At 41.4% G+C, this 27,975-nt stretch overlaps 1 protein-coding gene and 1 long non-coding RNA gene across 2 annotated transcripts in view; one reads left to right on the top strand and one right to left on the bottom strand.

Moving 5' to 3' along the window:
* Nucleotides 1–57: 57 nt before the first annotated feature.
* Nucleotides 58–26,854, bottom strand: LOC117094369. Its single transcript, XR_004441523.1, has 3 exons — nt 26,810–26,854; nt 12,787–12,792; nt 58–239 (listed from the first exon to the last, which is right to left on the bottom strand). It is a non-coding gene; the product is annotated as an uncharacterized LOC117094369 (long non-coding RNA).
* LOC117094361 (UDP-glucuronosyltransferase 1-6) overlaps nt 14,499–27,975 on the top strand; it is a 135,759-nt gene continuing 122,282 nt past the window's right edge. The window contains exon 1 of the mRNA XM_033229829.1: nt 14,499–15,417. Coding sequence (XP_033085720.1) covers nt 14,563–15,417 — 855 coding nt within the window. The 5' untranslated portion in view covers nt 14,499–14,562. The remainder of the gene's footprint in view (nt 15,418–27,975) is intronic.

Raw genomic sequence — 27,975 nt, 5'->3', positions numbered from 1 at the left:
TCTCCAAGATTCATATTTTGAAACACCTTATCCCCCACCTTTTGTTGCTGAATCCACAATCCCTTTCATGACTTCTTTGATTGGCTCTGTCATAAATCCTGTGAAGTCATGTGCAACATCTGGACACAGTTTTCTCCAGAAGAAATGTATTGTTTGGGGCTTGGTGGTTTTCACAGTTCTTTCTGTAACAACAATGGCATCTTCAATGGTGTAATCCTTCTGGACTTTCATGACATTCTCTATCCAGATTCTCTTCCATAGTATTGACAATCTTTTGACAATTGACATAAAAAAGTGTGTGTAATGAGTTCTAAAGTTCCTTATGATCCCTGATTGAAAGACTGAATTAGAGATGTTGGGTTTGGAAGCAGGTAGACCACTTTGACACCTTCCTTGTTGAACTCATGGGTTCTGGGTGACTAGGGGCATTGTCCAATATCAAAAGAACTTGAAAAGACAGTCCCTTACTGGCAATGCATTTTCTGCCTTCAGGGACAAAGCACTGATGGAACCAATCCAGAAAAAGTGTTCTTGTTGTGTAGGCCTTCTTGTTGTACAACCAAAAATCTGTCAGTAAGTGTCGATCTTGTCCCGTCAAGGCTTAAGATTGGGCAGTTCTACACATGAGGTCAGTCCTGAGTGTAAACTTGACTGTGTTTACACAAAACAGTAGAGTTAGCCTATTCCTTTCTGCCTTGCATTCTGGTGCTTGGTTTACTTCCTTGCTAATAAGTGTCTTTTGTGTCACCTTGTTTTTGTTTTTGTTTTTTCCACAATAGGGCACTGTCATCTGCATTAAAAACCTATTCAGGCAGATATCCTTCCTCCTCAATAATTTTCTTCATGGCGTCTGGGAACTCATTTGTCTCCTTTTGCTTGGCAGAGGCTGCTTCTCCTGTTATCTTGACAAAAAACTAGCAAACCATCCTTTGCCACCATTAAATTCTCCAGTTTTGGATTCTTCACCTCTTTTTTGCTTTAAGTTGTCATATAATGACTTTGCTTTTCTCCAATCACAATGGTATCTATAAATAATGCTACACTCACATTAAAGCTGCATTTTCAATATGAGACAAAAGGTATTTCAGAAAAAAATGCAAGGTTTGGCTCCTGCTGGCATTGCTGTAGCAATATCTTCATGAATCTCCCTCCCTCCCTTCCTCCCTCCCTCGCTCCCTCCCTTCCTTTTTTCCTGCCTCCCTCCCTCCCTCCCTCCCTTCTTTCCTTCCTTCTTTCTTTTTTTTTTTTTCCAGTGGTCCTTATCTAGCTTCATTTATTTTGAAATGGCAGGCAATCACCATGGTAGAGCTCAGTCTATGGTAATCAATCAAGCAATTTGACTTTTTTGGTAATTCTTTGCTTCTTGGGAGTAATTCCAGTATCATTAGTGGTGCTCTGTAGTCCCATGATGGTATTCAAGGCTTACAATATTGCACTAAACACGATGAAAAATGCAGTAGAGCCATGAGAGATCACTTTTACTCTGACATGCAATTTATTGGAGAGATGAAATGCTCAGAGAGTATAAGTGTTATATCACATGCATTTAACCCACACTTCAGCTCACTGGAAGAGCAACAGGAGGTAGCTACAAAATTATTACAGTAGTGTAGTATATACTATAGGTAATTTTGTGCAGTTAAGATTTAATGCTGCATCTATACATTTGTTTGTATTTCTTTCCAGTGCTAATGATGCAGTGTACAGTCTGGAAGTGTTTGTGTGTGTTTAAAATTTTTTTTTATAGATTTGTGCATATTTTAAAGTAATAAATAATAAAATAGAGTAGTATCTACACATGCTTTATGCACTAATGGCATAACTACCTTTAAAAAAATTTTAGATAGTTCTAGTTTATGTGGTTTATATGTACGTTTTTTCAAACTGTTGGAAATTTCTTAAAATGTTTGCAATATATTTATCTATAAAAATCTGCATATAGGTGGATCCACACAGCTCAAAACCCTACTGTTCAATGTCAACTGTATATAGAAATAAGATTAATTTTTAAGTATTGTATCTTGCAATGCTAAACTTATGTATTTGTTCTAGGAGATTTTTGTAGAGTTTGTTATTATTCCTACATACATAAACATGTTGTCTGTGAATGAGACCTTTTTATTTTTTTCTTTGCAATCTAGATACTTTTTCCTTCTTTTTCTTCCTTGACTGCACTGGCTGGAACCTGAAGAACAATGTTGAGTAGAAGTGGGGAGGGCCCCCGTCCTCGGCATGTGTTTGAGTTGAGGAGTGGAGTATTCAGTCTTTCACCATTAAGGATAATGTTAGCTGTGGGGTCCTCCAAGATGCCCTTCATTAGTTTAAGATATTTCCCTTTTTTTTTTCTGAGTTTGTTGAGAATTTTTTATCACAAGTGGATTTTGGATTTCTGTCAAACACTTTTTCCCTACCTATTGAGATAATTATATGCTTACACTTTTTTAGTTTATTTATATGGCATGTTACTTTAATTGATTTATAAAATTATTTATTTTATCATTAATTATGGTGAAATACACATAACATAAAATGAATCATCTTCACTTTAGGTGCACAGTTCAGTATTGAGTACATTCACATTGCAACCAATACCACCATTCATCTCCAGAACTCTCTTCATCTTCCCAAACTGAAACTTTGGACTCATTAAAATATAATTCTCCATTCTCCCCTCCTCTCAGCCCTTGCCAACCATCATTTCACTCTTTTATTCTACGAATTTGACTATTTTAGATACTTCATATAAGTAGAATCATACAGCATTTGTCATTTTGTGATTAGCTTAGTTCATTCTGCACAATATCCTTAAGGTTCATTCATGTTAGCATATGTCAGAATTTTCTTCCTTTCTAAGGCTGAATAATATTTCATTCTGTATACCTACACCACATTTTTGCTTGGGTTGCTTCCACTTCTTGGCTGTTGTGAGTTATGCTGCTATGAACATGGTGGCACAACCTCAATTAATTTTCTAATGTCAAACCAGCCTTGCATTCCTTGGATAAACCCCACTTGGTTATGGTGTATAATCTTTTTGTGTAGTACCTATTTTAAAATATTACAGAATTTGACTTGCCAATATTTTGTTTAAAATTTTTGCATCTAAGTTCATGAGGGTCTGTAATTTTCCTGTCTTATAATATCTTTATCTGGTTTTGGTACTGTGATAATGCTGGTCTCATCAAATGAATTAGGAAATCCTGTAGGCTTCAGTTTTTGGAACCAGTTTGTGAATAATTGGTATTATTTATTCTTCAATGTTTGCTGGATTCATCAGTGATGCCATCTGAGCTTTACTTTGTTTTATGAGGGAAGGTGTGAATTACAAATCCAAATTCAATTTAAAAGATACAGGTTACAGCCGGGCACGGTGGCTCAAGCCTGTAATCCTAGCACTCTGGGAGGCCGAGATGGGTGGATCACGAGGTCAGGAGATCGAGACCATCCTGGCTAACCCGGTGAAACCCCGTCTCTACTAAAAAATACAAAAAACTAGCTGGGCGAGGTGGTGGGCGTCTGTAGTCCCAGCTACTCAGGAGGCTGAGGCAGGAGAATGGTGTAAACCCGGGAGGCAGAGTTTGCAGTGAGCTGAGATCCAGCCACTGCACTCCAGCCTGGACGACAGAGCAAGACTCCATCTCAAGAAAAAAAAAAAAAAAAAAAAAAGAGATACAGGTTACTTCTGTTGGGGTTATGCATTTATTCTTGTGAAAAGTCTAGCAGTTTGTGTCTTTAACAAAATGTGTCCATTCCATCTAAGTTGCAGACTTTTTTTGGCATAAACTTGTTCATGATATTCTCTTAACATTTTAATATCTGTAGAATCTATGGTGATACTGACTCTCTCGTTCCTGATATTGATAATTTATTTCTTCTCTCATTTTTTTTAGATCAAGGTGGCTAGAGCTTTACTAAATTAATTGATCTCAGCAAACCAGCTTTGGCTTCATTAATTTTCTCAACAAACCAGCTTTGGTTTCATTAATTTCGTCTATGTTTTGAATATATTTTCCATTTCATTGATTTCTGCTAGGAAGTAAGCCTCCAGGGAAGGTAAATCACTCACCGTCATGTTTGTTTTTCAAAGACAGTCATCTGCAAGTGCCCTAGACACCAAAAGAAAAGGTGACTAAGCAAATGTCTAGTAACTGTTAGGGTGTCCCGAAAGGAGCCATCTTGTGCTCCCACAAGGATTATACCCCAAGGTTGTCTGCAGAATCTCTCATTCAATGTTCTTTAAGGTGTTACCTGACACACACTGCTTAGCTTGTCCATGAAGATATCAAGAAAACCTGCAGAATATAATTCTGTCCAATGCAACAAATATTTCGGTTGTTTTTCTTTGTGCAAGGCTGTATTTGTTTGTTTGGATTGCTATAAAGGATAGCTGAGGCTGGGTAATTTATAAAGAAAAGAAGTTTAATTGGTTCACAATTATGCAGTCTTTACACGAAACATGGTGCTAGCATCTGCTTCAGATGAGGCCTCAGGAAGCTTACAATCATGACAGAGGTGATGGGGAGCTGGCATGTCACATGGCAAGAGCAGGAGCAAGAGAGAAATGGGGGAGATGGCACATACTTTTCTTTTTAATTTTAATTTTTATTTCTGGGGTACACGTGGAAGATTTTCAGGTTTGTTACATAGGTAAACATGTGCCATGGTGGTACATACTTTTTTTTTTTCCTGCTCTAAAACTATTTTTTTTTTTTTAATACTGTAAGGTCTGGAATACATGTGCAGAATGTGTAGGTTTGTTACATAGGTATACACATGCCATGGTGGTTTGCTGCGCCCATCAACCCGTCATCTACATTAGGTATTTCTCCGAATGCTGTCCCTACCCTAGGCCCTCACCCCATGACAGGCCCCAGTGTGTGATGTTCCCCCTCTGCATCCATGTGTTCTCATTGTCCAACTCCCACTGTGCATGAGAACATGCAGTGTTTGGTTCCCTGTTCTTGTGTTAGTTTGCTGAGAATGATAGTTTCCAGCTGTCATTCATGTCCCAGCAAAGGACATGAACTCATCCTTTTTTATGGCTGCATAGTATTCCATGGTGTATATGTGCCACATTTTCTTTACCCACTCTATCATTGATGGTCATTTGCATTGGTTCCAAGTCTTTGCTATTGTGAATAGTGCTGCAATAAAATACATGTGCATGTGCTTTATAGCAGAATGATTTATAATCCTTTGGGTATATACCCAGTAATGGGATTGCTGGATCAAATGGTATTTCTGGTTCTAGATCCTTGAGGAATCGCTACACTGTCTTCCACAATGGTTGAACTCCCACCGACAGTGTAAAAACGCTCCTATTTCTCCACATCCTCTCCAGCATCTGTTCTTTCCTGAGTTTTAATGATTGCCATTCTAACTGGCATGAGATGGTATCTCATTGTGGTTTTGATTTGCATTTCTCTAATGACCAGTGATGATGAGCTATTTTGATATGTTTGTTGGTTGTATAAATGTCTTCTTTTGTGAAGTGTCTGTTCATATCCTTCACCCACTTTTTGATGGGGTTTTTTTTCTTGTAAATTTGTTTAAGTTCCTTGTAGATTCTGGATATTAGCCCTTTGTCAGATGGATAGATTGCAAAATTTTTCTCCCATTGTGTAGGTTGCCTGTTCAGTCTGATGATAGCTTCTTTTGGTGTGCAGAAGCTCTTTAGTTTAATTAGATCCCATTTCTTAATTTTGGCTATTGTTGCCATTGCTTTTGATGTTTTAGTTATGAAGTCTTTGCCCATGCCTACATCCTGAATGGTATTGCCTAGGTTTTTTTCTAGAGTTTTCATGGTTTAAGTCTTTAATCCATCTTGAGTTAATTTTTGTGTAAGGTGTAAGGAAGGGGTCCAGATTCAGTTTTCTGCATATTGCTAACCAGTTTTCCCAACACCATTTATTAAATAGGGAATCCTTTCTCCATTGCTTGTTTTTGTCAGGTGTGTCAAAGATCAGATGGTTATAGATGTGTGGTATAATTTCTGAGGCCTCTGTTCTGTTCCATTGATCTATAGATCTGTTTGGGTACCAGTACCATGTTGTTTTGGTTACTGTAGCCTTGTAGTATAGTTTGAAGTCAGGCAGCGTGATGCCTCCAGCTTTGTTCTTTTTGCTTAGGATTGTCTTGGCTATGCAGGCTGTTTTTTAGTTCCATATGAAATTTAAAGTAGTTTTTTCTAATTCTGTGAAGAAAGTCAATGGTAGCTTGATGGGGATAGCATTGAATGTATAAATTACTTTGGGCAGTATGGCCATTTTTACAATACTGATTCTTCATATCCATGAACATGGAATGTTTTTCCCTTTGTTTGTGTCCTCTCTTGTTTCCTTGAACAGTGGTTTGTAGTTCTTCTTGAAGAGGTCCTTCCCATCCCTTGTAAGTTGTATTCCTAGGTATTTTATTCTGTTTGTAGCAATTGTGAATGGAAGTTTACTCATGATTTGGCTCTTTGTTTTTCTATTACTACTGTATAGGAATGCTTGTGATTTTTGCACATTGATTTTGTATCCTGAGACTTTTCTTTTTTTTTTTTTTTTTTGAGACGGAGTCTCGCTCTGTCGCCCAGGCTGGAGTGCAGTGGCTGGATCTCAGCTCACTGCAAGCTCCGCCTCCCGGGTTTACGCCATTCTCCTGCCTCAGCCTCCCGAGTAGCTGGGACTACAAGCGCCCGCCACCTCGCCCGGCTGGTTTTTTATATTTTTTAGTAGAGACGGGGTTTCACCGGGTTAGCCAGGATGGTCTCGATCTCCTGACCTTGTGATCCGCCCGTCTCGGCCTCCCAAAGTGCTGGGATTACAGGCTTGAGCCACCGTGCCCGGTCGTATCCTGAGACTTTTCTGAAGTTGCTTATCAGCTTAAGAAGATTTTGTACTGAGATGATGGGATTTTCTAAATATACAATCATGTCATCTGCAAACAGAGACAATTTGACTTCCTCTCTTCCTTTTTGAATACCCTTTATTTCTTTTTCTTGCCTGATTGTCCTGGCCAGAACTTCCAATATTATGTTGAATAGGAGTGGTGAGAGAGGGCATCCTTGTCTTGTGCCGGTTTTTAAAGGGAATGCTTCCAGCTTTTGCCCATTCAGTATGATATTGGCTGTGGGTTTGTTATAAATGGCTCTTATTATTTTGAGATATGTTCCATCAGTACCTAGTTTGTTGAGAATTTTTGGCATGAAGTGCTGTTGAATTTTATCGAAGGCCTTTTCTGCATCTAAATTGAGATAATCATGTGGTTTTTGTCATTGGTTCTGTTTATGTGATGGATTACGTTTATTGATTTGTGTATGTTGGACCAGCCTTGCATCCCAGATATGAAGCCGACTTGATCATGGTGGGTAAGCTTTTTGATGTACTAGTGGACTCAGTTTGCCAGTACTTTATTGAGGATATTTGCCATCAATGTTCATCAGGGATATTGGCCTGAAATTTTCCTTTTTTGTTGTGTCTCTGGCAGGTTTTGGTATCAGGATGATGCTGGCCTCATAAAATGAGTTAGGGAGGAGTCCCTCTTTTTCTGTTGTTTGAAATAGTTTCAGAAGGAATGGTACCAGGTGCTCTTTGTACCTCTGGTAGAATTCTGCTGTGAATCCACCTGATCTGGGCTTTTTTCAGTGGATAGGCTATTAATTACTGCCTCAATTTCAAAACCTGTTATTGGTCTATTCAGGGGTTTGACTTCTTCCTGGTCTAGTATTGGGAGGCTGTATGTGTCCAGGAATTTATCCATTTCACCTAGAATTTCTAGTTTATTTGTGTAGAGGTGTTTATAGTATTCTCTGATGGTAGTTTGTATTTCTGTGGGGTCGGTGGTGATATCCTTTTTATCATTTTTTATTGTGTCTATTGATTCTTCTCTCTTTTCTTCTTCATTAGTCTGGCTAGTGGTCTATCAATTTTGTTAATCTTTTCAAAAAACCAACTCCTGGATTCATTGGTTTTTTGAAGGGTTTTTCTCTCTCTATCTCCTTCAGTTCTGCTCTGATCTTAGTTATTTCTTGTCTTCTGCTAGCTTTTGAATTTGTTTGCTCTTGCTTCTCTAGTTCTTTTAATTGTGGTGTTAGGGTTTTGATTTTAGATCTTTCCTGCTTTCTCCTGTGGGCATTTAGTGCTATAAATTTCCTTCTAAACACAGCTTTAGCTGTGTCCCAGAGATTCTGGTAGATTGTGTTCTCATTGGTTTCAAAGAACTTATTTATTTCTGCCTTAATTTCAATATTTACCCAGTAGTTATTCAGGAGCAGGTTGTTCAGTTTCCATGTAGTTGTGCAGTTTTGAGTAAATTTCTTAATCCTGAGTTCTAATTTGTTTGCACTGTGATCTAAGAGACTGTTTGTTATGATTTCTGTTCTTTTGCATTTGCTGAGGAGTGTTTTACTTTCAATTATGTGGTCAGTTTTAGAATAAGTGCAATGTGGTGCTGAGAAGAATGAATTCTGTTGATTTGGGCTGGAGAGTTCTATAGATGTTTACTAGGTTTGCTTGGTCCAGAGTTGAGTTCGAGGACTGCTTTTCCACCCCTAATGAGTTTCTTTGCTTCTTGGGTTAGACAGGCTGCTGCTGCTAGGGCCCGATGACAGGGCTGCCACCCTTGTACGGTGGAGTCTAATTGTTTAGATAGATATGCACGGGGCGGTAGGTGGCGCCTATAGATTGGGCTAAAAGACCCACTGCAACTTTTTGTCTTTCATCTGTGAAAAGCTGGAAGGGGCGTTGGAAGTCTGGGAGTGAAAGAGTAGGATGTGAGAGAAGGCAGTTTTTCAGGTGAGTGAAATGTTTATAGATTAACTTTGGGTTAGACAAAGGTCCTTGGGGAGTCTCCTTGACAGCTGCATATAGAGGCTTAGCCAAGATTCCGAATTAGGAATCCAGTGTCTGAAAAATCCTACTAGGCCTAGGAAGGATTGAATTTCCTTAGCGTCTTGAGGAGAAGAAAGATTTTGTATTAGAGTTAAGCGGTCTGTAGTAAGTGAGCGCGTCGTAGGAGTGATCTCAATACCTAATATATGACACATTATTGTGCGAGTTGAGCTTTGTGTTTGGATATTCGGTAACCTTTGGATCCTAGATGATTAAGGAGGATCGCAGTGTCTAAAAGAGAGTCCTGTCCCGTGGGACTACAGAGTAAAAGGTCATCTACATATTGGAGAATTTTACTATTTGTAAGAGGAAAGGAGGCTAAGTCTTTTGCTAGGGCCTGCCCAAAGAAATGGGGGCTGTCTCGGAACCCTTGGGGAAGCACTGTCCATGTCAGTTGGGTGGAGGTATGGGTGTCTGGGTCTTCCCATGTAAAAGCAAAAAGAAACTGATAATCTGGGTACATCTTTTAGATCCAGTACAGTAAAGTGTGTTGTATTAGGTGGAATGAGAGAAAGAAGGGTATAGGGGTTGGGAACTACCGGACGGGTGGGACAAACAGCTTCGTTGATAAGACGAAGATCCTGCACTAACCGAAAAGTTCCATCTGCCTTCTTTACAGGTAGGATTGGGGTGTTACAGGGAGAATGAATGGGGATGAGGATGTGTTGGCTGAGTAACCTAGTAATGATTGGTTTTAGTCCTCGTAAGTGCTGTGGAGACAGAGAGAACTGTGGGCGGGTTGGAAACTGAGATGGTTTCTTAAGTTTTATAAGTATTGGTGGATGATGGTCTGCCACGACAGGAGTGGAGGTGTCCCACATTTGGGGGTCGATAGGAATGGGGAAATCGGGGAAAGGGTTAGTAGGATTGTTGGAGTCATTTGAGTTAGTCAATACTAGAAGCAGATGACGGGTAGGGTGGGGGGCGCTAGTAGGGATGGAGATACAGGCTTTCAGTTGACTTAAAACATCTCGGCCCAGTAGGGGAGTGGGGCATGAGGGGATAATGAGGAACGAGTGTGCAAAATAGTTGTTAGCCAGGCAGCAATTAAGGGGTGGGGTTTTTCGAGGGCTGGACGGGGAGCCATTGACTCCTACAACAGAAATATTGGAGAGAAGGCTAGGCCCTTCGAAAGACGGCAAAACAGAGTAGGTAGCCCCGCTGTCGATTAAAAAATTAATTGTCTTACCCGCTACCAGGAGAGTTACCTGCGGCTTGGCGAGGGTGATGGGGGTCCCTGAGTCCCGGCACCTTCAGTCGTCATCCAGATGTAAGAGCTGGAAGGAGCTCCCAGGGTCCTGAGAAGGGACATCACATTGAGGTGCCATGTCCGTTTTCAGGGTGGGGCAGTCAGACTTCCAGTGCCCTTCCTCATGGCATGCTGGACAAGGAGTTGTTGGCAGACGAGGGTTAGGACACTTTTTAGCCCAGTGTCCAGCTACTCCGCACTTGTAGCACGGCCGCACTGGCTCAGACGGTTGGGGACTCTGGGGACATCTATTAGCCCAATGCCCTGGGTTACCGCATTTATAGCAAGCCCCTTTTATTGTCTTTGAGCCTCCGGCGGTTTTGCTCTCCAGTTTTGGGTTACGGCTAGGCTGCAAAGCAGCAACTAAGGCTTGAGTCTGGAGCTGTACCTTCTGCTTTAGGTGGGCCTGTCGTTGGGCCTCAGCCATTTCCTCCCTTGAATTAGACCTTGAAGGCCGACTTGACTAGGTCTTGATAGGAGTTTGAGGTCCATCCTCTGCCTTTTGGAGTTTTTTCCAAATATCCGAGGCCGATTGTGAAATAAAATATGATGCTAGAATAGTGGCCCCAGCTGGGGAAGCTGGGTCTAACCGAGTGTATTGAATTAAAGCCTCAGTTAGCCTGTTTAAAAATGTGGCTGGGTTCTCATCTGGACCTTGAATAATTCTTTTAGTTTATTGAAATTTACTACCTTTTTGAGGCCGCCTGCATAGCAGCCAGAAGACATTGAGTCATCATATCTCGTCTTCGGCGGCCTGGCTGGCCTACTTGATAGTTCCAGTCTGGGTCTATAGAGGGGACTGCTTGTTCCCCTAGTGGGAACGCAGGGTCTGTTAAGTGTAATTGGTTGGCATGCTGCCTGGCGGCCACTAGGATGCACTCTTGCTCCTCAGGGTTTAGAGTAGAGGTAAGAATAACCTGAAGATCATGCCAGGTTAAATCGTAGGCCTGGCAAAGGTATCTAAATTCTTTGGTATAAATTGTAGGGTTGGCAGAAAAATCTCCTAAGCGTTTTTCAATCTTTGAAAGATCTGCTAGTGAGAAGGGAACATGAACTCTAACTATGCCCTCTGTTCTGGCCACCTGACGCAAGGGTGCTAAGATCGTGGCGGTGGGGGGGCGTTGGATAGGGTGGGAGTAGGAGCGGGGGCAGTTAGGCAATCTTTAGAGCGGGTATGGGCAGAGATAGGCGAGCTAAGATGACCAGGAGGAAGTGCCGAGGGGTCAGAGGGAAGTGTAGCCTCAACAATGGTGGGAGGGGCTGAGGAGGGAGGCGGAACAACCGCCAGAGCGGGAGGGGGAGGTGGAGCCGAAAGAGGAGGTGGGGCCAAAGCGGGAGGGGGAGGTGGGGTATACGGCGGGAGTGGAAGGGAGGGAGGGGAAGTAAGGTCTTCGGGCAACTCAGACAGGAAAGATGACTCCTCTTTTTCGGACTTTGTTAGGCCTGCGTCCCTAGCCAACATGACTTGAGCCAAGGAACACTGGCTACACAGGTCCGGACGAGAACGCAAGGCCCAAAATCCTTGTATATAATTAATTTCAGACCACTTGTCTAAGCGTTGACAAAAACTACTGAGGTCGGTTAAAATGTTACGGTCTAGAGTGCCCTCAGGCGGCCATTGAGACTGATTGTCTAATTTGTATTGTGGCCACGCCACAGTGGAGAGGAACACCAGTCGCTTTCGCCTGAGATCTTGTTCTACTTGCAAAGTTTTGAGGTTTTTCAGAAGACACCCTAAAGGGGAGTCTCTAGGTATTTTGGATTGGGGATTTCCCATTGCCTTCCTCTTGCCAATAGGCGGAAACGGAAACCGAACTCTACCTGGCTACAAAGTGTCCTTTGGACAGGCTCCTGGAGCCGGAATGGAGATTACCTCCAGGCAGACGTCTCTGTCCTGGACGGGTCTCCCACGGAACAGAATGGAGTTCCTTTGGGCAGACGTCTCTGCCTTTGGGAACTTCCCTGGGTCACCTGGTGACCGGAAAAAAAGCCTTGGGCCTGCGCAGGACTTCTGGCCAAGGGATATGAGAGGGAGGCAGAAGGTACTCACCCCTAGGAGACTGGGAGGTGGGGAAAGCAATGTCCAGGTCCTGGTCCGTCTGGGGCGTGGAAGGAGGAGGCTCCTCGGACCTTGGGGGGCCCTGAGGAGGGGTCTCCTCCCGGGTTTCGGCACCAGCTGATTTGCTTTAATGCGACCCCCAGAGCAAATGCCAGAGAAAAGGCAAGTAGGCAAGGCAAAAAAAAAAAACTTTATTTACAAACCAATGTGAGGGAGGGGCGAGGTTCACGGGCCTCCGGCGGTGGAGGCCGACGAAGTCACTCTGGAGTTCTCAGGTGAGGTTCCTGTGTCCCGTGCAGGAGGAGGGGCCGAGGAAGTTCGCTCCTGTGTTCTCCAAGGAGGTTCCTGGGTCCCGCCTACGAGGAGGGGCCAAGGAAGTTCGCTCCGGCGTTCCGGGACGAGGTTCCTGGGTCCCGTGCAGGAGGAGGAGGAGGGGCTGAGGAAGTTTGCTCCGCGTGCCCGCCGGGAGCGGCTTTTATGTCCTGGGCCCAGGAGTGGGAGGGCAGTGGGCGGGACATAGGCGGGTCAGGGGCAGGTCGATAGGCGTGGCTAGGCGGGTTCCAGTTTCTCTCCGTCGGTGGTCAGGTTGCGTCTGCGCAGTTGACCCGTGTCTTTCCGGGGCATGGGAAAGTTGACGGTGAAGAACCCGGAACTGCGCCATCTTGCCTCCGTTTGTCCAAACAATTAATATTATTATGTGTGAACTTGATCCTGTCATTATGATGCTAGCTGTTTATTTTGCCCATTAGCTGATGCAGTTTCTTTATAGTGCTGATTGTCCTTACAATTGGGTATGTTTTTGCAGTAGCTGGTACTGGTTTTTCCTTTCCATATTTAGTGCTTCCTTCAGGAGCTCTTGTAAGGCAGGCCTGGTGGTGACAAAATCTCTCAGCATTTGCGTGTCTGTAAAGGATTTTATTTCTCCTTCACTTATGAAGCCTAGTTTGACTGGATATGAAATTCTGGGTTGAAAATTCTTTCGTTTAGGAATGTTGAGTATTTGCCCCTACTGTCTTCTGGCTTGTTGGGTTTCTGCAGAGAGATTCACTGTTAGTCTGATGGGCTTCCTTTTGTGAGTAACCAGACCTTTCTCCCTGGCTGCCCTTAACATTTTTCCTTCATTTCAACCTTGGTGAATCTGATGATTATGTGTCTTGGGGTTGCTTTTCTCGAGGAGTATCTTTATGGTGTTCTCTGTGTTTCCTTAATTTGAATGTTGTCCTCTCTAGCTTGGCTGGGAAAGGTCTCCTGGATAATATCCTAAAGAGGGTTTTTGTCACATTTTTTAAAAATTATACTTTAAGAGTTCTGGGATACATGTGCTGTCATATACTGTTAAGCAATCAGATCTCATGAGAAATCACTCACTATTGGAAGGACAGTGCCAAACTATTCATGAGGGATCCATGCCCACGACCCAAACACCTCCCACCATGCTTCACCTCCAACACTGATAGTATATTTGACCATGATATATGGAGGGGCTAACTGCATCAAAGGCATAGCATGGCTACTGTGAAAGGAGGGTGAAAACACAATGATGACATCACTTCTGACCTCCAGGAGTACTCAGCAGACTGAGGGAGACAAGCACATATTTTCCTGAAGGAGGGCACTGGAGTGATGCCGTGTTTAGAATATGGAAGTAGAGCAGTCACAGAGAGGCAGCGCAGCAGAGTACTCGCACAAGGACTGGGCCAGCAACTCTCCATTGCATGTGATGTATCCGAGGGAAGCCATTAAAATAGGCGAAGGTCACTTTCCATCAAGTCCCTGGTATGGTCCATGGAGGCAGGGCTGTCAGTCTCATTTCAGCATTTCAGAGGCCTCTCAGGGTTTGGATATGGAAGAAGACAACCAGCAATGATTATGTATTGCAGAGACGCAGATGAGCCCCAGTTTCTTGCCAGTTGGGAGGTCAGTGCTAAGGGCCTTGGTGTCTTTCCTTGGCACGTAGGATACCAATTTCTTTCTGGACAGAGAGTATTTCCTTGGCTAAAGTTAAAATCTAAATTTTGCTTTGGGATAAATTCCAGAAATATTAGCTTTATTCAAATTGACTTTCACTTTATCTTTCTGAATCTTCAAGGTCCAAAAGCATTGCTTAGTAATTCTGTTTCTAAATTCACATTGCAGCTCAGGGCATGCTCTCCCTCCAAGGACCATAATCTACTCTTGTCTCTAAATCATACAAGTAGGTATCTCAGCAAATGATACTCAGGTATTATTGTTCTTATGAGTAAATCATTGGCAGTGAGTGTGATTATGAAATGATAAATACACGCCCTCTATTGGAATCAGGTTTTGTGCCTGTACTTCTTCCGCCTACTGTATCATAGCAGCTTAGAATTCCAGCTGCTGGCTCGGGCTTCAGTTCTCTGATGGCTCACACACGGTGCACCAGCCCCGTTCCTTTATGTCTGTGTCTACTGCTAACCTGTGGTTTTGCTGAGGCAGGGAAGCTGCTGGTAGTGCCCATGGATGGGAGCCACTGGTTCACCATGCAGTCGGTGGTGGAGAAACTTATCCTCAGGGGGCATGAGGTGGTCGTAGTCATGCCAGAGGTGAGTTGGCAACTGGGACGACCACTGAATTGCACAGTGAAGACTTATTCAACCTCATACACTCTAGAGGATCTGGACCAGGGTTTCATGGCTTTTGCCCATGCTCAGTGGACAGCACAAATACAAAGTATATTTTCTCTGGTAATGAGTTCATCCAGTGTTTTTTTTGACTTAGTTTTTTCACATTGCAGGAGTTTGTTTAATGACCAAAAATTAGTAGAATACTTAAGGGAGAGTTCTTTTGATGCGGTGTTTCTGGATCCTTTTGATGTCTGTGGCTTAATTGTTGCCAAATATTTCTCCCTCCCCTCTGTGGTCTTCGCCAGGGGAATATTTTGCCACTATCTTGAAGAAGGTGCGCAGTGCCCTGCTCCTCTTTCCTATGTACCCAGAGACCTCTTAGCGTTCTCAGATGCCATGACTTTCAAGGAGAGAGTACGGAACCATGTCATGCACTTGGAGGAGCATTTATTTTGCAAGTATATTTTCAAAAGTGCCCTAGAAATAGCCTCTGAAATTCTCCAAACACCTGTCACGGCATATGATCTCTACAGTCACACATCAATTTGGCTGTTGCGAACGGACTTTGTTTTGGACTTTCCCAAACCCGTGATGCCCAACATGGTCTTCATTGGTGGTATCAACTGCCATCAGGGAAAGCCAGTGCCTAAGGTAAGTCATTGCTCCTTTAGCACATTAAAAGTATTCTGGCTTCGAATATTTAAAAAGATTCCTTACTGATCTGGGATTCGACATTTGTGTTTGTTGCATCTAAAATTTCTTTTCTGTGTAAAAAATTATTTTGTGCCAGCCATATGATTGTTGGTTAGCAACTTTTATGTAATGGCCTTGTTAATATGTATAGTATATATATACAATTGGTTAATTGTTCATAATTTCCACTGCATTTTTTTTTTTTAAACAGGGTATTGCTATGGTGCCCTGGCTAGACTCAAACTTCTGAGCTCGAGTGATCCTCCTATCTAAGCCTTCCAAGCAATTATGACTTTTTTAGTATTTTTGGAAAAATATTTAAAAGTACAATAAGAAATGAAAATTTCATTTTTAGTTAATCCTGTACTACCTGCTGCAGTAAAATGTTCTTTGCAGTTTTGTATGCATCTGTTTCCATTTGTTGAAATTATATATAAGCATATATGTAAATATTTACACTTATTTTATGAAAATTAAATCAACTATCAGGCTGTACATGTTGTTCTTTACTAAGCATTTTTACTTGCCAATAAACCAGAGACATCTTTACAGATTTGACATGTTATTTTATTTTATATTTTAATTTTTATTTATTTATTTTTTATTTATTTATTTTTTATTATACTTTAAGTTCTAGGGTACATGTGTACAAGGTGCAGGTTTATTACATATGTATACATGTGCCATGTTGGTGTGCTGCACCCATCAACTCGTCAGCACCCATCAACTCGTCATTTACATCAGGTATAACTCCTATTGCCATCCCTTCCCCCTCCCCCCTGCCCACAATAGGCCCCGGTTATTTTAATAATTGCATAAAAGTCTTTACTTTGGATCCAACATAGGCACAAGCTTTCCCATGTGTTTTTCTGCTAAAGATTTGGCTAACTTCTTCAAAACAACAATAATAAGCAGATGTTATCTTTCTTTGACCGTGAAGAAAGTATAAAGCAGAATGCCTTTAGCCACCCAAAAAATTGTTACTATGAGGTTTGGTCTTGTCCAGTCTGCTTTGGATTTGAGTGGGCCACTTTGATCTCTTGGTAGCCATTGCTTTGATTGCGCTTTGTCTTCAGTATCATATTGGTAAATCTATGTTTCATCTTCTGTTACAATGTTTGAAGAGAGACTTCAAGGTTGGTTTTTTTTTTTTTTTTGAGACTGAGTTTCACTCTTGTTGCCCAGGCTGGAGTGCAATGGTGCGATCTCAGCTCACTGCAACCTCCACCTCCTGGGTTCAAGCGATTCTCCTGCCTCAGCCTCCTGAGTAGCTGGGATTACAGGCACACGCCACCACACCTGGCTAATTTTGTATTTTTAGTAGGGTCGGGGTTTCTCCATGTTGGTCAGGCTAGTCTTGAACTCCTGACTTCAGGTGATCTGCCTGCCTTGGCCTCCCAAAGTGCTGGGATTACAGGTGTGAGCCACTGCGCCCGGCTAAGGTCTTGATCCCGCTTGTTTATAATTTCCTGTGAAGGGTCTGTTCTTGTCTGCAGCTGATCTGGCTGCAACGGTTTTGGCACCCATGAAGTGGAAAATTTGTTAAACTGAAATTTTTGTCAGAATTGTGTAAACTGTCCTGATTGAGGTATCTATTGTGTTGGCTCTTGTTTCTGCTGTTAATTGTCAGTCCTCTTCAGTTAGAACATGAGCAAGATTGTTTGCTTGCCAATTGAGAGGGATGCTCTGCTGGTGCAGACTTTATTTTCAACCTTGTCTTGTCCCTTCTTAAAAGGAATTCCTCATTTATAAACTGCAAATTTCTTTGGGCCATTTTCTCCATTAACTTTTTTTTAAAGCATCAATGATTTCAGCATTCTTCCACTCATATTTGGGCATAAATTTTATGCTATTGCTTCCATTGTTGCAGAATTCATGTTGTTCTGATGGGGGCTTTTTTTCCAACTGATGTCTTATCCTTCTTAGTGCCTCAAACTAGATCCTATTCAGACATGTTTTAATAAGTTAGCAAAAGTTTGTTTGGTGCAAAGAAATTTGGAATCCATGCATACGTTTTTCATAATATGAATTTTCATGAATTGTTTTATGATCCCTTATCTATTACTTTTTTAGCGATGAACCATGCAATTTTGACTATTGTTCTGGCTTCTTACAAGGTTCAGTAGACTTTGTAACATAGTTGTATCTCTTACAGACTGGCAGCTGTTTGGTAAAAAATTGACTTTTCAGCCAACTCATGGGAAAGTGAAATAATGTGAAAAACAGGAAGACTACAGTTTTAGGCCTTTCAAGTGAGGCATGGCTTTCAGCTCTTGGCAAGAACAGGCGAGGAGATGCAAGCCTCTAAGAGGCTAGGCTTTTCAAAGTGCTTCTCTCCCCTTTACCCTCCTTCAGTTACAGCACCAAGCACCACCCAGGTGTTGCGTGCAGCCTCACCCTCATCCCAATTGTGGGATCCTGCCACTTCCTGAACCCACACTGAGTTCCTTGTGGCTCACAGGGTCACCCAGAGGGCTTTTGAGATCCAGAAAGCTATGTGTGATTTTGTATCACCTATTATATAAAGATATGTATAAAATAGGAAACATATTGACCATATATCATTTTATATATTTTTGGTTTTGTGTGTCTAAAAAATACATGATTTTTTGGTGTGTATTAAAGGATAGGTATGTATAAGATGTTTTATAGATGTGGAAAGTTATTTTTTATATATCTTTATAAATTATAATAAAGGAAGGAAAATTCTCAAAGAGGAATTCACATATCAAAGAGTGCCCTTTGACAAAGAGCCTTGGATACAACATACCTACAAAAGTGAATTGTCATTGAAAGACCTGTGGACACTGGATTTCTCTTTCCTTATTTTAGAAGGGCAGGCTGTGTCTTGGAAAAGCATACAATTCGTTGTATCTTGCTGGGCAAGACGAGTCATAGTCTGAAGTGTCCGATGAGAAGGAAGCATCACTTGATGGTGGAGTGTGCATCTGTGCCCGTGTATGTGCACGTGTGTTTGTGTGTGTGCATGCACATGTGTCTGCATGCAGTGTCTCAGATCCTACACAGGAGATTTTCCTGAAGGTCTCCAGTAGCAAAAACTCATTGAGTCTATCCAGGGGAATTACATCCAATGCTGTAAATAAATAACAAAGATGGCAGATCATCATTCAAGAGAACATCAAGATAGTTTTAATTAAGGAAAAAAAAAGGAATCACTCCCAGGGTTTTTTAGTTTTTGGTGAATTCCAGCAGAATTGATGACTAGGTCCAGTAGGAAGGAATTCAGGATTATTCTGTACCATCCAGGGTGGGTGTAGCTCTGAAGAACTGGGGATGGGAGGTGACTACACAGCAAGAAAAGATCTGGGCTTCCCCCATTGCTCTAAGATCTGGTTCCATTGTGAGATTCAAATTAAGAGTAAGCTGTTAGTGGGCAAGACCAAGGCCTCCCACCAAGATTATTTATTTCAACTTTTTTTTAAATCAAAGTTTTCAAACAAATGGCAAGGAGAGACTACAGTGTGAAGAGCACCCATGTATCCATCTTTGTGTTACATAATTTTCAATATTTTATATACCGATTCATATATCTGCTCTTTTGTTTCTTTTTTTAAAATAACTTTTGGCTATAACTTTTTAATGGAAATGCTGTACACAGCATTCTATCCCCAAATACTTCACTAAATATGAAAAGTAAGGAAAGTTTGTTACATAGCCACAATATCATTATCATTCCTCACAGAATCAATAACTCTTTAATATTGTCTCACTCATAATCCATAATGAAATTTCCCCTAATTGTCTCAAAAATGTCTTTTACATGCAGATCAGTAGAATGGAGTTGAGAATCCAGAAATAAACCCATACATCCTTGGCCAATTGGTTTTTACTGTGGTGCCAAGACTGTTGAAATGGGAAAGAATAATCTCTTCAACAGAGGTCACTGCAGCAGGTGCATATCCACATGCAAAAGAATAAAGCTGCATCCTTATATGCAAAAACTAACTTGAAATGGATCAAACAGCTGAATAGAAAAGCTAGAAGTGAAAAAGTTTAGAAGGAAACATTTGGGGAAGTATTTATGACCCAGATTTGAACTGGTTTCTGTGATGTGATACACACATTGTTGTGTATAAGAAACAACAACAACAAAAAACACAGACAAATTTGACATCAAAATAAAACACTTTTGTGCATCAAGGATGCTATCAAGAGAATGAAAAGACAACCCACATGGCCTCCCTCACTAAGATGTGCAAGTAAACATGTACATGCTTGATGTGGAGGCTCCTGGGAGGCGATCACAGTCCCAAAAGACCAGAAATTTCAAAATCCTGAATGTTAAGAGCCTGAAAGATCAACGTCCTATAAATATAATTCCAGAAAAAATAACTTTAAAAATTAATTAGAAGATAATCTGTTTACTTTTTGAAAGGGAATTTATTTGAAAAACATATAAAAACATGACAGACCACTTCATAGGCCACTTTACACCATAAAATCGGTAATAATAACATACAGGTATCTTTGCAAGCATAAACCGTCAGGTGTACTAATGACCTTCATATAGGTGTATCAGTTGTGAGAAGATGAATCGTATTTGTAAAGTAGTAGGTTAAAAAAGGAAAAGTATGAACATTTATCGTTGTGGTTGGTAATATTGTACACTCAGGTTTATAGCTTTGATTATCTGAAATACCATGAAAAATGACCTGAGACGTTTCATGAGGTCAGTCAGAAGCCTCTATGGGTCACCACCACATACACAGTTGCTCAAAGTGCCCAAGTCTTGAGAAATTTTTTTGTTTGTTTTTTTGAGACAGAGTCTCACTCTGTCGCCCAGGCTGGAGTGCAGTAGTGCGATCTCGGCTCACTGCAACCTCCACCACGTGAGTTCAAGCGATTCTCCTGCCTCAGCCTCCTGGGTAGCTGGGATTACAGGCGCCCACCACCACAGCCAGCAAATTTTTGTATTTTTAGTAGACATGGGGTTTTGCCATGTTGGTCAGGTTGGTCTTGAACTCCTGATTTCAGATGATCTGCCCTCCTCAGCCTCCCAAAGTCCTGGGATTACAGGCGTGGGCCACTGAGCCTGGCCGAGAAAATTTATCTTTCACAAATGCAGTTGTACAAAAGGGATATCTTTTCATTTACTGAGGATGTTTCAACATTTGTACATACATACCTAATGGTTACACACTTACCCTTGTGATAATACACTTCCATGGAGTCAAATTTGCGAGCATAAAATGAATTAGAATTCTCCATAAGTCTATACAGAGTCTCTGCCTTCAGTATTGGAAATGATATGAAGATGAAATACGTAGCATAGGAAATTGTAAAAATAATGCTGACAATTTAACCTCGTGAAAAAACCTAAAAAGAAGAAAAAGTAAAAGGAAAAAAAAACTCCAAAAGAACCTATCCTGTGATTGTGATTTTTGGGATTTTAGCTGTTAGAGAGTTTAGATTTCAGGGAGGTTAGATCTTAGGGATTTGGATATTTGGGGAATTGATTATGTTGGAATTCAACATTCAGGATTATAAGTTTTGGGGTTATGTCTTTCAGGATTATGATCCAAACCCTACAGCATCTTGTTTGTTAGTATAACCTGTGTAAATTTTAGATATATCTCTGTACCCCAGCAGAGCATCATGAAATTAAGTAGTTTTCAGCGAGAGTCTCAACCTATCTGTGATTAAGGAATAGAAAAAAGGTTTTCTGCAGTTGATTACATATTCATAATTTTTTGTGACATAGAACAAAAGTGAAAAGCTAGAAAGTGAAATGAAATAAACCACAGACCTATAAAATGCAAAACTACTGATGATTGCTTGGCTGACAGCAACACCAGTTGCTACAGGAATTTCTAAGCATTTCCTGCAGGGTCTGCACCCATGCTGAGGTGGTTAGGTAACACAACGAGCTGGAAACCACATCTTGAACAGCGCTGTTTTAGACCCAGTCCAGTGGCTCTATGTGAGTAGTGTTTAATCAGAAACAAGGCCAGGCACGGTGGCTTACGCCTGTAATCCCAGCACTTAGGGAGACCGAGGCGGGCGGATCACCTCAGGTCAGGAGTTCGAGATCAGCCTGGCCAACATGGCGAAACTCCGTCTCTACTAAAAATGCAAGCACAGTGTGGTGGCGGGCACCTGTAATCATAGCTACTCAGGAGTCTGAGGCAGGAGAATCACTTGAACCTGGGAGATGGAGGTTGCAGTGAGCCAAGATCACACTACCACACTCCAGCCTGGGCAACAGAGCGAGACTGTGTCTCAGGAAAAAAAAAAAGGAAAGAAAGAAAAAGTGAACAGAATACTTTCTGTTTTGTTAATGTGCTAAATACACGGTCACAAACAGTGACTAATTAGTGATCGCCAGGGCAAAGTCTATCATCAGCTACCTGTTTTCCTTGTAACCTTGTGTTTTGGGAATCTAGCAACTCTACTCCCCACTAAGGTGACAACCCATGCAGGTTTGCCCACAATATTCCCAGTTTACCACTGGAAGTCTCACATCCTAGGAGACTCCTTGTTCCCCAAGGAGTAGGGACGGCGGGTCACTGTCACTGGAGCACCGGAAGCTGGCCACATCATTAGGAGATTCAGAAGGGGCGTGACTTAAAGGAGGCTCATGCTTCTCTTATCTTCTGCTTTCTGCTGTCATTCCCAAGGGGTGACAAGTTCCTTCCATGCAGAAGCCAGGCCAGGAGATAAAATCATCTTGTCCTAGAAAAACTGTTAGAAAGAAGGGAAACTGTCTGGTGTGTTTCCCCACAAGAGTTTCACAGAGACTCTTCTCTTGTAGGGGATATGGGAGTGGGTGATCACTAAATCCTGGTCTCTCTGAAACAAGGACGCCTCTCTTGCCTCAGGGGGCCTGTCAGGCAAGTCTCTCCTGTCCCCCAAGTTTCACAGAGCCGCATCCCTGCAAGAGCAATGCTGAGTGGGGTTGGCTTTGAGCCCCAGCCATTCTCTTAACAATTGTTTTAGTTAAGTATCAGTTCCCCCATCCCCCCACTTTAGCATTTTTTGCCTCTTGCTATGATCAGTTTTCTCACTTTCACCTTTACACCTCTGTTCACTGAAAAATTACAGAATTATAAGTTTGGAAAAGGAGTCTTTATGTCTTGGAAAAGGTTACAGCCTTCAAGATGGCCATCTAGCTGGCTGGAAAGCATAGCCTCTGGCAAAGACCAGAGACAGGCCCTTGAAAGGAGAAGGAATGGGGTAAGAGCTTTATGTTGAACAAGTTGGCTAAATATACATATTCACCAGGTTGCAGGAGGAGCTATGAATATTTATGAAGGCAGTCCTGACTCGTGCGTATTGAACACACATGCATGTTACATATGACCCATGTTAACCCTGGGGTGGAGACATCACATTTAAATGGATTACAACTAGGCCCTATACATCAAAAGGTCTCTTCAGGGCACAAGGCACTGAAATTCACGGTCTCCATAAATTGGCCAGAACCAGTCTGTGGTCGCCAGTCACTGGTCTTCTTACCAGGAGAAAGTTATGGAAATCAGCCTCTTGTCCAATGAAAGCAGTATTTGTGGCTTTTGGAACAAGGGATGGGCGTCAGTTGGTCAGCGTCCAGTGGAGCTGCACTTGTTTGACATTGTTTTTCTCTAGACCTGTGCTTATTTAGCTGCTAGAGAAAAAGAAAAACTCTGTGGCAGTTGGAACATACTTTATTCTTTAAGTGTAGGCGCCCATGACTCAACTCTTGCCTGGCGCGGCTGGAGGTCTTGTGTGTAGTTTGGTATCTGATTGCCACGAAAAGTCCATTGAGTGCATCTCATCTCTATTTTAACATTGGAGTGGGTCAGTTGTGTTTAAACCACAAAAGGGAGGGAATGAAACGAAGCGGGTCCAGCCTTCTGTTCCGTCGTGCTGTGACTCAGTTTTGAAAGTTTCTTTGGGGTCCCGCTGGTCAGGAGGGGTCCATTCACTTGTGGGAGACGGGAAGCGCTTAGTATTTTCTTTTCAGTTTACAACTTCCTGGGCATCCCTATGAAGACGTACAGATAAACACGCACATGCTTCATGTGGCAGCTCCCTTGGTTAAACATCTTTTTTTTTTTTCCTTTCCCGTGAGTCTTCCTGAAACACGTGAGCCCAGGTGGAGTCTCCGCCTGCGTTAGGACCTAACCTTTCTACATCTTTGTGAAATCCCTGGTGTCAGTTACTGCTGCTTCCCCTCACCAGCTTCTCCTTTCCTTCAGTCTACCCTGAGAACATGGTACCCAACACGATACACTGTCTCTTTGGCTCACTCAAGATATTCTGGTGATGACCTGTGGCCTGCCAGCCCCCACCAACTATCAAGGTCCCCCATCATCTCACCTTTCCTGGTTCATGGGCTTTATTTTATGCCACTTTTCATGCTCACAAGCACCTGTTGGTTTAATTTTTTTGTGTTGCTGTAAAGGAATACCTGGGGCTGGGTAATGTATAAAGAGATAATATCTGGCCCTCAGTTCTGCAGGCTGTACAAGAAGGACAGTACCAACATCTGCTTCCGGGAAGAGACTCAGGCTGCTTCCACTCATGGCAGAAGGTGAAGGTGGAAGGTGCTGATCACATGGTGAGAAAGAAGCAAGAGAAAAAGGAAGCGTTGCTAGGATCTTTTTAACAATCAGTTCTTGCAGCAGCAGTAGGACAGGAACTCACCCATTACCGGGAACGACGTACTAGGTCATTCGTGAGAGATCCATCCCCGTAACCCAAATACCTCCCACTAAGCCCCACCTCCAACATTAGGAAATCAAATTTCAACAGTTGACTTGAGGGAGTCAGGTATCTAAACTATATCATTTGATATGGTCAGTCTTTTTGATTGCAGCTATTCTAACGGGTATGTAAATTAAATTGCAATTTTAATTTGATTTTCCTATTTAAATATGATGTTGAGCATCTTTTACATGTGACTGTTTGCCATCTGTATACATTCTTTGGTAAATGTTCAAATCTACGCCCCTTTTTAAGAAATCAGATTTTCTCTTCATTATTGAGGTGTAAAAGTTGTTTATATATTCTGGATATTTATGCTTTATCAGTTTGTGGGCTTTTTTCCATGAAACCTTTTATTTTAGAAGAAATTTAGATTTGTGCAAGATTGCAAGAACCAGCACAGAGAATTTTCGTATATCCTGTGCCTAGTTTCCTCCTTTTTTTTTTTTTTTTTGAGACAAAGTGTCAGTCTGTCACCCAGGCTGGAGTGCAGTGGGGCAATCTCGGTTCACTGCAACCTCTGCCTCCTGGGTTCAAACGATTCTTGTGCCTCAGCCTCCTGAGTAGCTGGGATTACAGGTGTGCACCACCACACCCAGCTAATTTTTGTATTTTTAGTAGAGACGGGGTTTCGCCATGTTGACCAGGCTGGCCTCAGCCTCCCAAAGTTCTGGGATTACAGGTGTGAGCAATGACACCCATCCTCCCCTAGTTTTAAATGTTATGTCACTATAGCATGTTATCACAACTCATTAACCAACGTTTGATACATGATGATGGACTAAAGTCTCTGTTCTCTGCAGATATTATTCATTTTTACCTAATGTCCTTTTTCATTTCTGGGATCCCATCCATGATACCAAATGGCATTTAGCCGTCACGTCCCCTTCGTCTCCTCTACCCTGTGACAGTTTTTCAGACTTTCCTTGTTTTTGATGACTTTCACAGTTTTGAGTAGTTCTGGTCACACGTTCTATAGAATGTTCCAAGGTCTTGGTTTGTCTGATGTTTTGATCACGGCTAGACTGGGGTTATAGGTTTTGGGAAGTAAGACCACAGAAGTAATGTCTTTTCTTGCTTTCTTGCCTGTGGATAGCCAACTCTTGAAAAGAGTAGTCTTTTCCCCACTCAATTGTCTTTGCACTTTTGTAAAAACTTGGTTGTTCATACTTCTAAACATCTATTTCTAGACTTTCTGCTCTGTTCCATTGATCCAATTATGAAATATGTGATAATTGTAGCTTTGTAATGTCTTGAAATGAGTAGTATTAGCTCTCTAATTTTTTTCAAAGTTGTTTTTGCTATTGTAGGTTTTCTACATTTCTGTATGAATTTTAGAATCAGTTTGCCAATTTGCACAAAGAAAAAGCCTGTTGGGATTTTGGTTGGGATCATATTTAAGTTATAGTTCAACTGGGGAGAAATAACATCCTAACAATTTTGAGTTTTCCAATTCATGAACATATCTATATATTCAGATCTCTCCTCAGTGTTTTAGTTTTCAGTGTACAGTCTTTCACATCTTTGATCAGATTTATCCCTAAGTATTTCATGTTTTTGATGTTGTTTAAGTGGTATTTTCATTTAATTTTTAATTGCTCATTGCTAGTACAGTTGACCCTTGAACAGTGTGGAGATTAGAGACACAAACCTCGCAGGTAGTCTAAAATCCACGTATCATTTTGACTCCCCTAACTTAACTATTAATAGCCTACTGTGTACTGTATAGCAGAAGCCTTACCAATAACATAAACAGCCAATGAACACATATTTGGTATGCTTTATGTGTTGTATACTGTATTATTGTAATAAAGTCAGCTAGAGAAAAGAAAATGTTATTAAGAAAATTTTAAGTTTTGAGAAAAAATTTTAAGATTGAGAAAGAATGTATTAAGTATTCATTAAGTGGGAATGGATCATCCTAAAGATCTTCCTTTTGATTGTCCTCCATTGAGTAGGCTGAGAAGGAGGAAGAGGAGGGGTTGGTTTTGCTTTTTCAGGGATGGCAGAAGGGGAAGAGGTGGAGGAGGTGGAAAGGGAGGCAGGAGAGGCAGGCACACTCCATTTAACTTTATGGAAATACGTCATAATTACCGTCTGACATTTTTATTCTTTCAGTTCCTTAAAAATGCTTACATATAGTATGAATTCTTCTTCACCATTTGCTTTAGTTTCAGTGCCCATATCATAGAAGGGTACAATCTGTAAAAGAAGTCAAAAGCAGTCTTCAATAATCAGAATCCTTCTGCAAGATTGTCTAATGTCAATTTATTTTCTGACACTGCTTCTTCTGTCTCTTCTTCCTCATTGTCTGGTACTGATTCCAAAGCACTCATCTCATCAAGTCATCTTCCGTTCATTCCTCAGGTGTGGCGCCTATTCGTTCTTGAATATCTCCAAGATCTCTGTCTTCAAACTCTTTATGCCCACCTTGTTCTTCTTTCATGCCGTATCCACAATCTCTTTCATGAGCCCCTTGATTGGCTCTGTTTTAAATCCTGCGAAGTCACTCACAGCATCTGAACACAGTTTTCTGCAGCGATAATGTATTGTTTAGGGATTGATGGCTTTCACAGCTTTTTCTATACAACAAGGACATCTTCCATGGTGTAATTCTTCTATATGTTCATGATGTTCACTCCACTGATGTTCTCTTCCATAGTGATGATGGTCCTTTCCATAGAAAACCATGTGTAATGATCCTTAAAGTGACTTATAACCCCTTGTTCTAAAGGCTGAATTAATGTTGTTTGAGGACATGGAGACCACTTTGGCTCTTTTTGTATTGAGTTCATGGGGTTCTGGATGGCTAGAGGCATTGTCCAATATCAAAAGCAATTTAAAAGACAGTCCTTTACTGGCAAGGTATTTCTGACTTCAGAGACAAAGCATTGGTTTTCATGGAACCAGTTCAGAAAAAGTGTTTTTGTTGTACCTGCATTCTTGTTGTACAGCAAAAAGACTGGCAGCTGGCATTATTTTTTCCCTTAAAGGCTCAAGGATTAGCAGCTTTATAGATAAGGTTGTTCTTAATCATAAATTGGACTGTATTTGCATAAGACAACAGAGTTAGCCTATCCTTTCCTGGCTTAAATCCTAGTGCCCGCTTCTCTTCCTTACTAATAAATGTCTTTTGTGGCAGTTTTTTTTTTTTCTCTCTAGAATAGGGCACTTTTGCATGAATTAAAAACTGGCTCAGGCAGATATTTGTTCTCCTCAATGCTTCTCTTCACGGGGTCTGGGAAGTCACCTGCTGCCTCTTGTTTGGCAGAAGTTACTTCTGTTATCTTGAGATTTTTAAAGCCCAACCTCTTTCTAAAGCTGGCAAACGATCCTTTGCTACCATTACATTCTCTAACTTTATATCCTTCATCTTTATTTAGCTTTGTGTTGTCATATAATGACTTTGTTTTTCTCAGGTCATATTAGAGTATATAGGTATGCCTTTCTTATAACCATCCTGCACCCACATAAAAGCTGCATTTTTTATAATAAAATTTTAGTTAGATAATCATGATACAGACTTACTCTTTGACAACTTATCTATGGATGTAATGACTCTAGTTTCAGACTTTTTTTTTTTTCCTGAAATATGTGAGCTTTTCCCAACAGTCTGGTCTCTTTTCCTACCTTAATTTTCTACTTTTGCTCTTGGATTTGTTGATTGGGCACAGAGGACTTCTCATGGGGCTGTAAAGGACTTATTCCTCCGTGTGGACTGTGCACACCATGGTGCTGTCATTACTGTTACTGCCAGGAGACTCCTTAAACACTTAGGATATATGATAGTTTTCACTTGGTAAAAAAATC

The sequence above is a fragment of the Trachypithecus francoisi genome, unplaced genomic scaffold (assembly GCF_009764315.1).
Source record: "Trachypithecus francoisi isolate TF-2019V2 unplaced genomic scaffold, Tfra_2.0 Lachesis_group13, whole genome shotgun sequence".
NCBI lineage: Eukaryota > Metazoa > Chordata > Mammalia > Primates > Cercopithecidae > Trachypithecus > Trachypithecus francoisi.
This window is presented reverse-complemented; position numbering and strand designations above follow the sequence as displayed.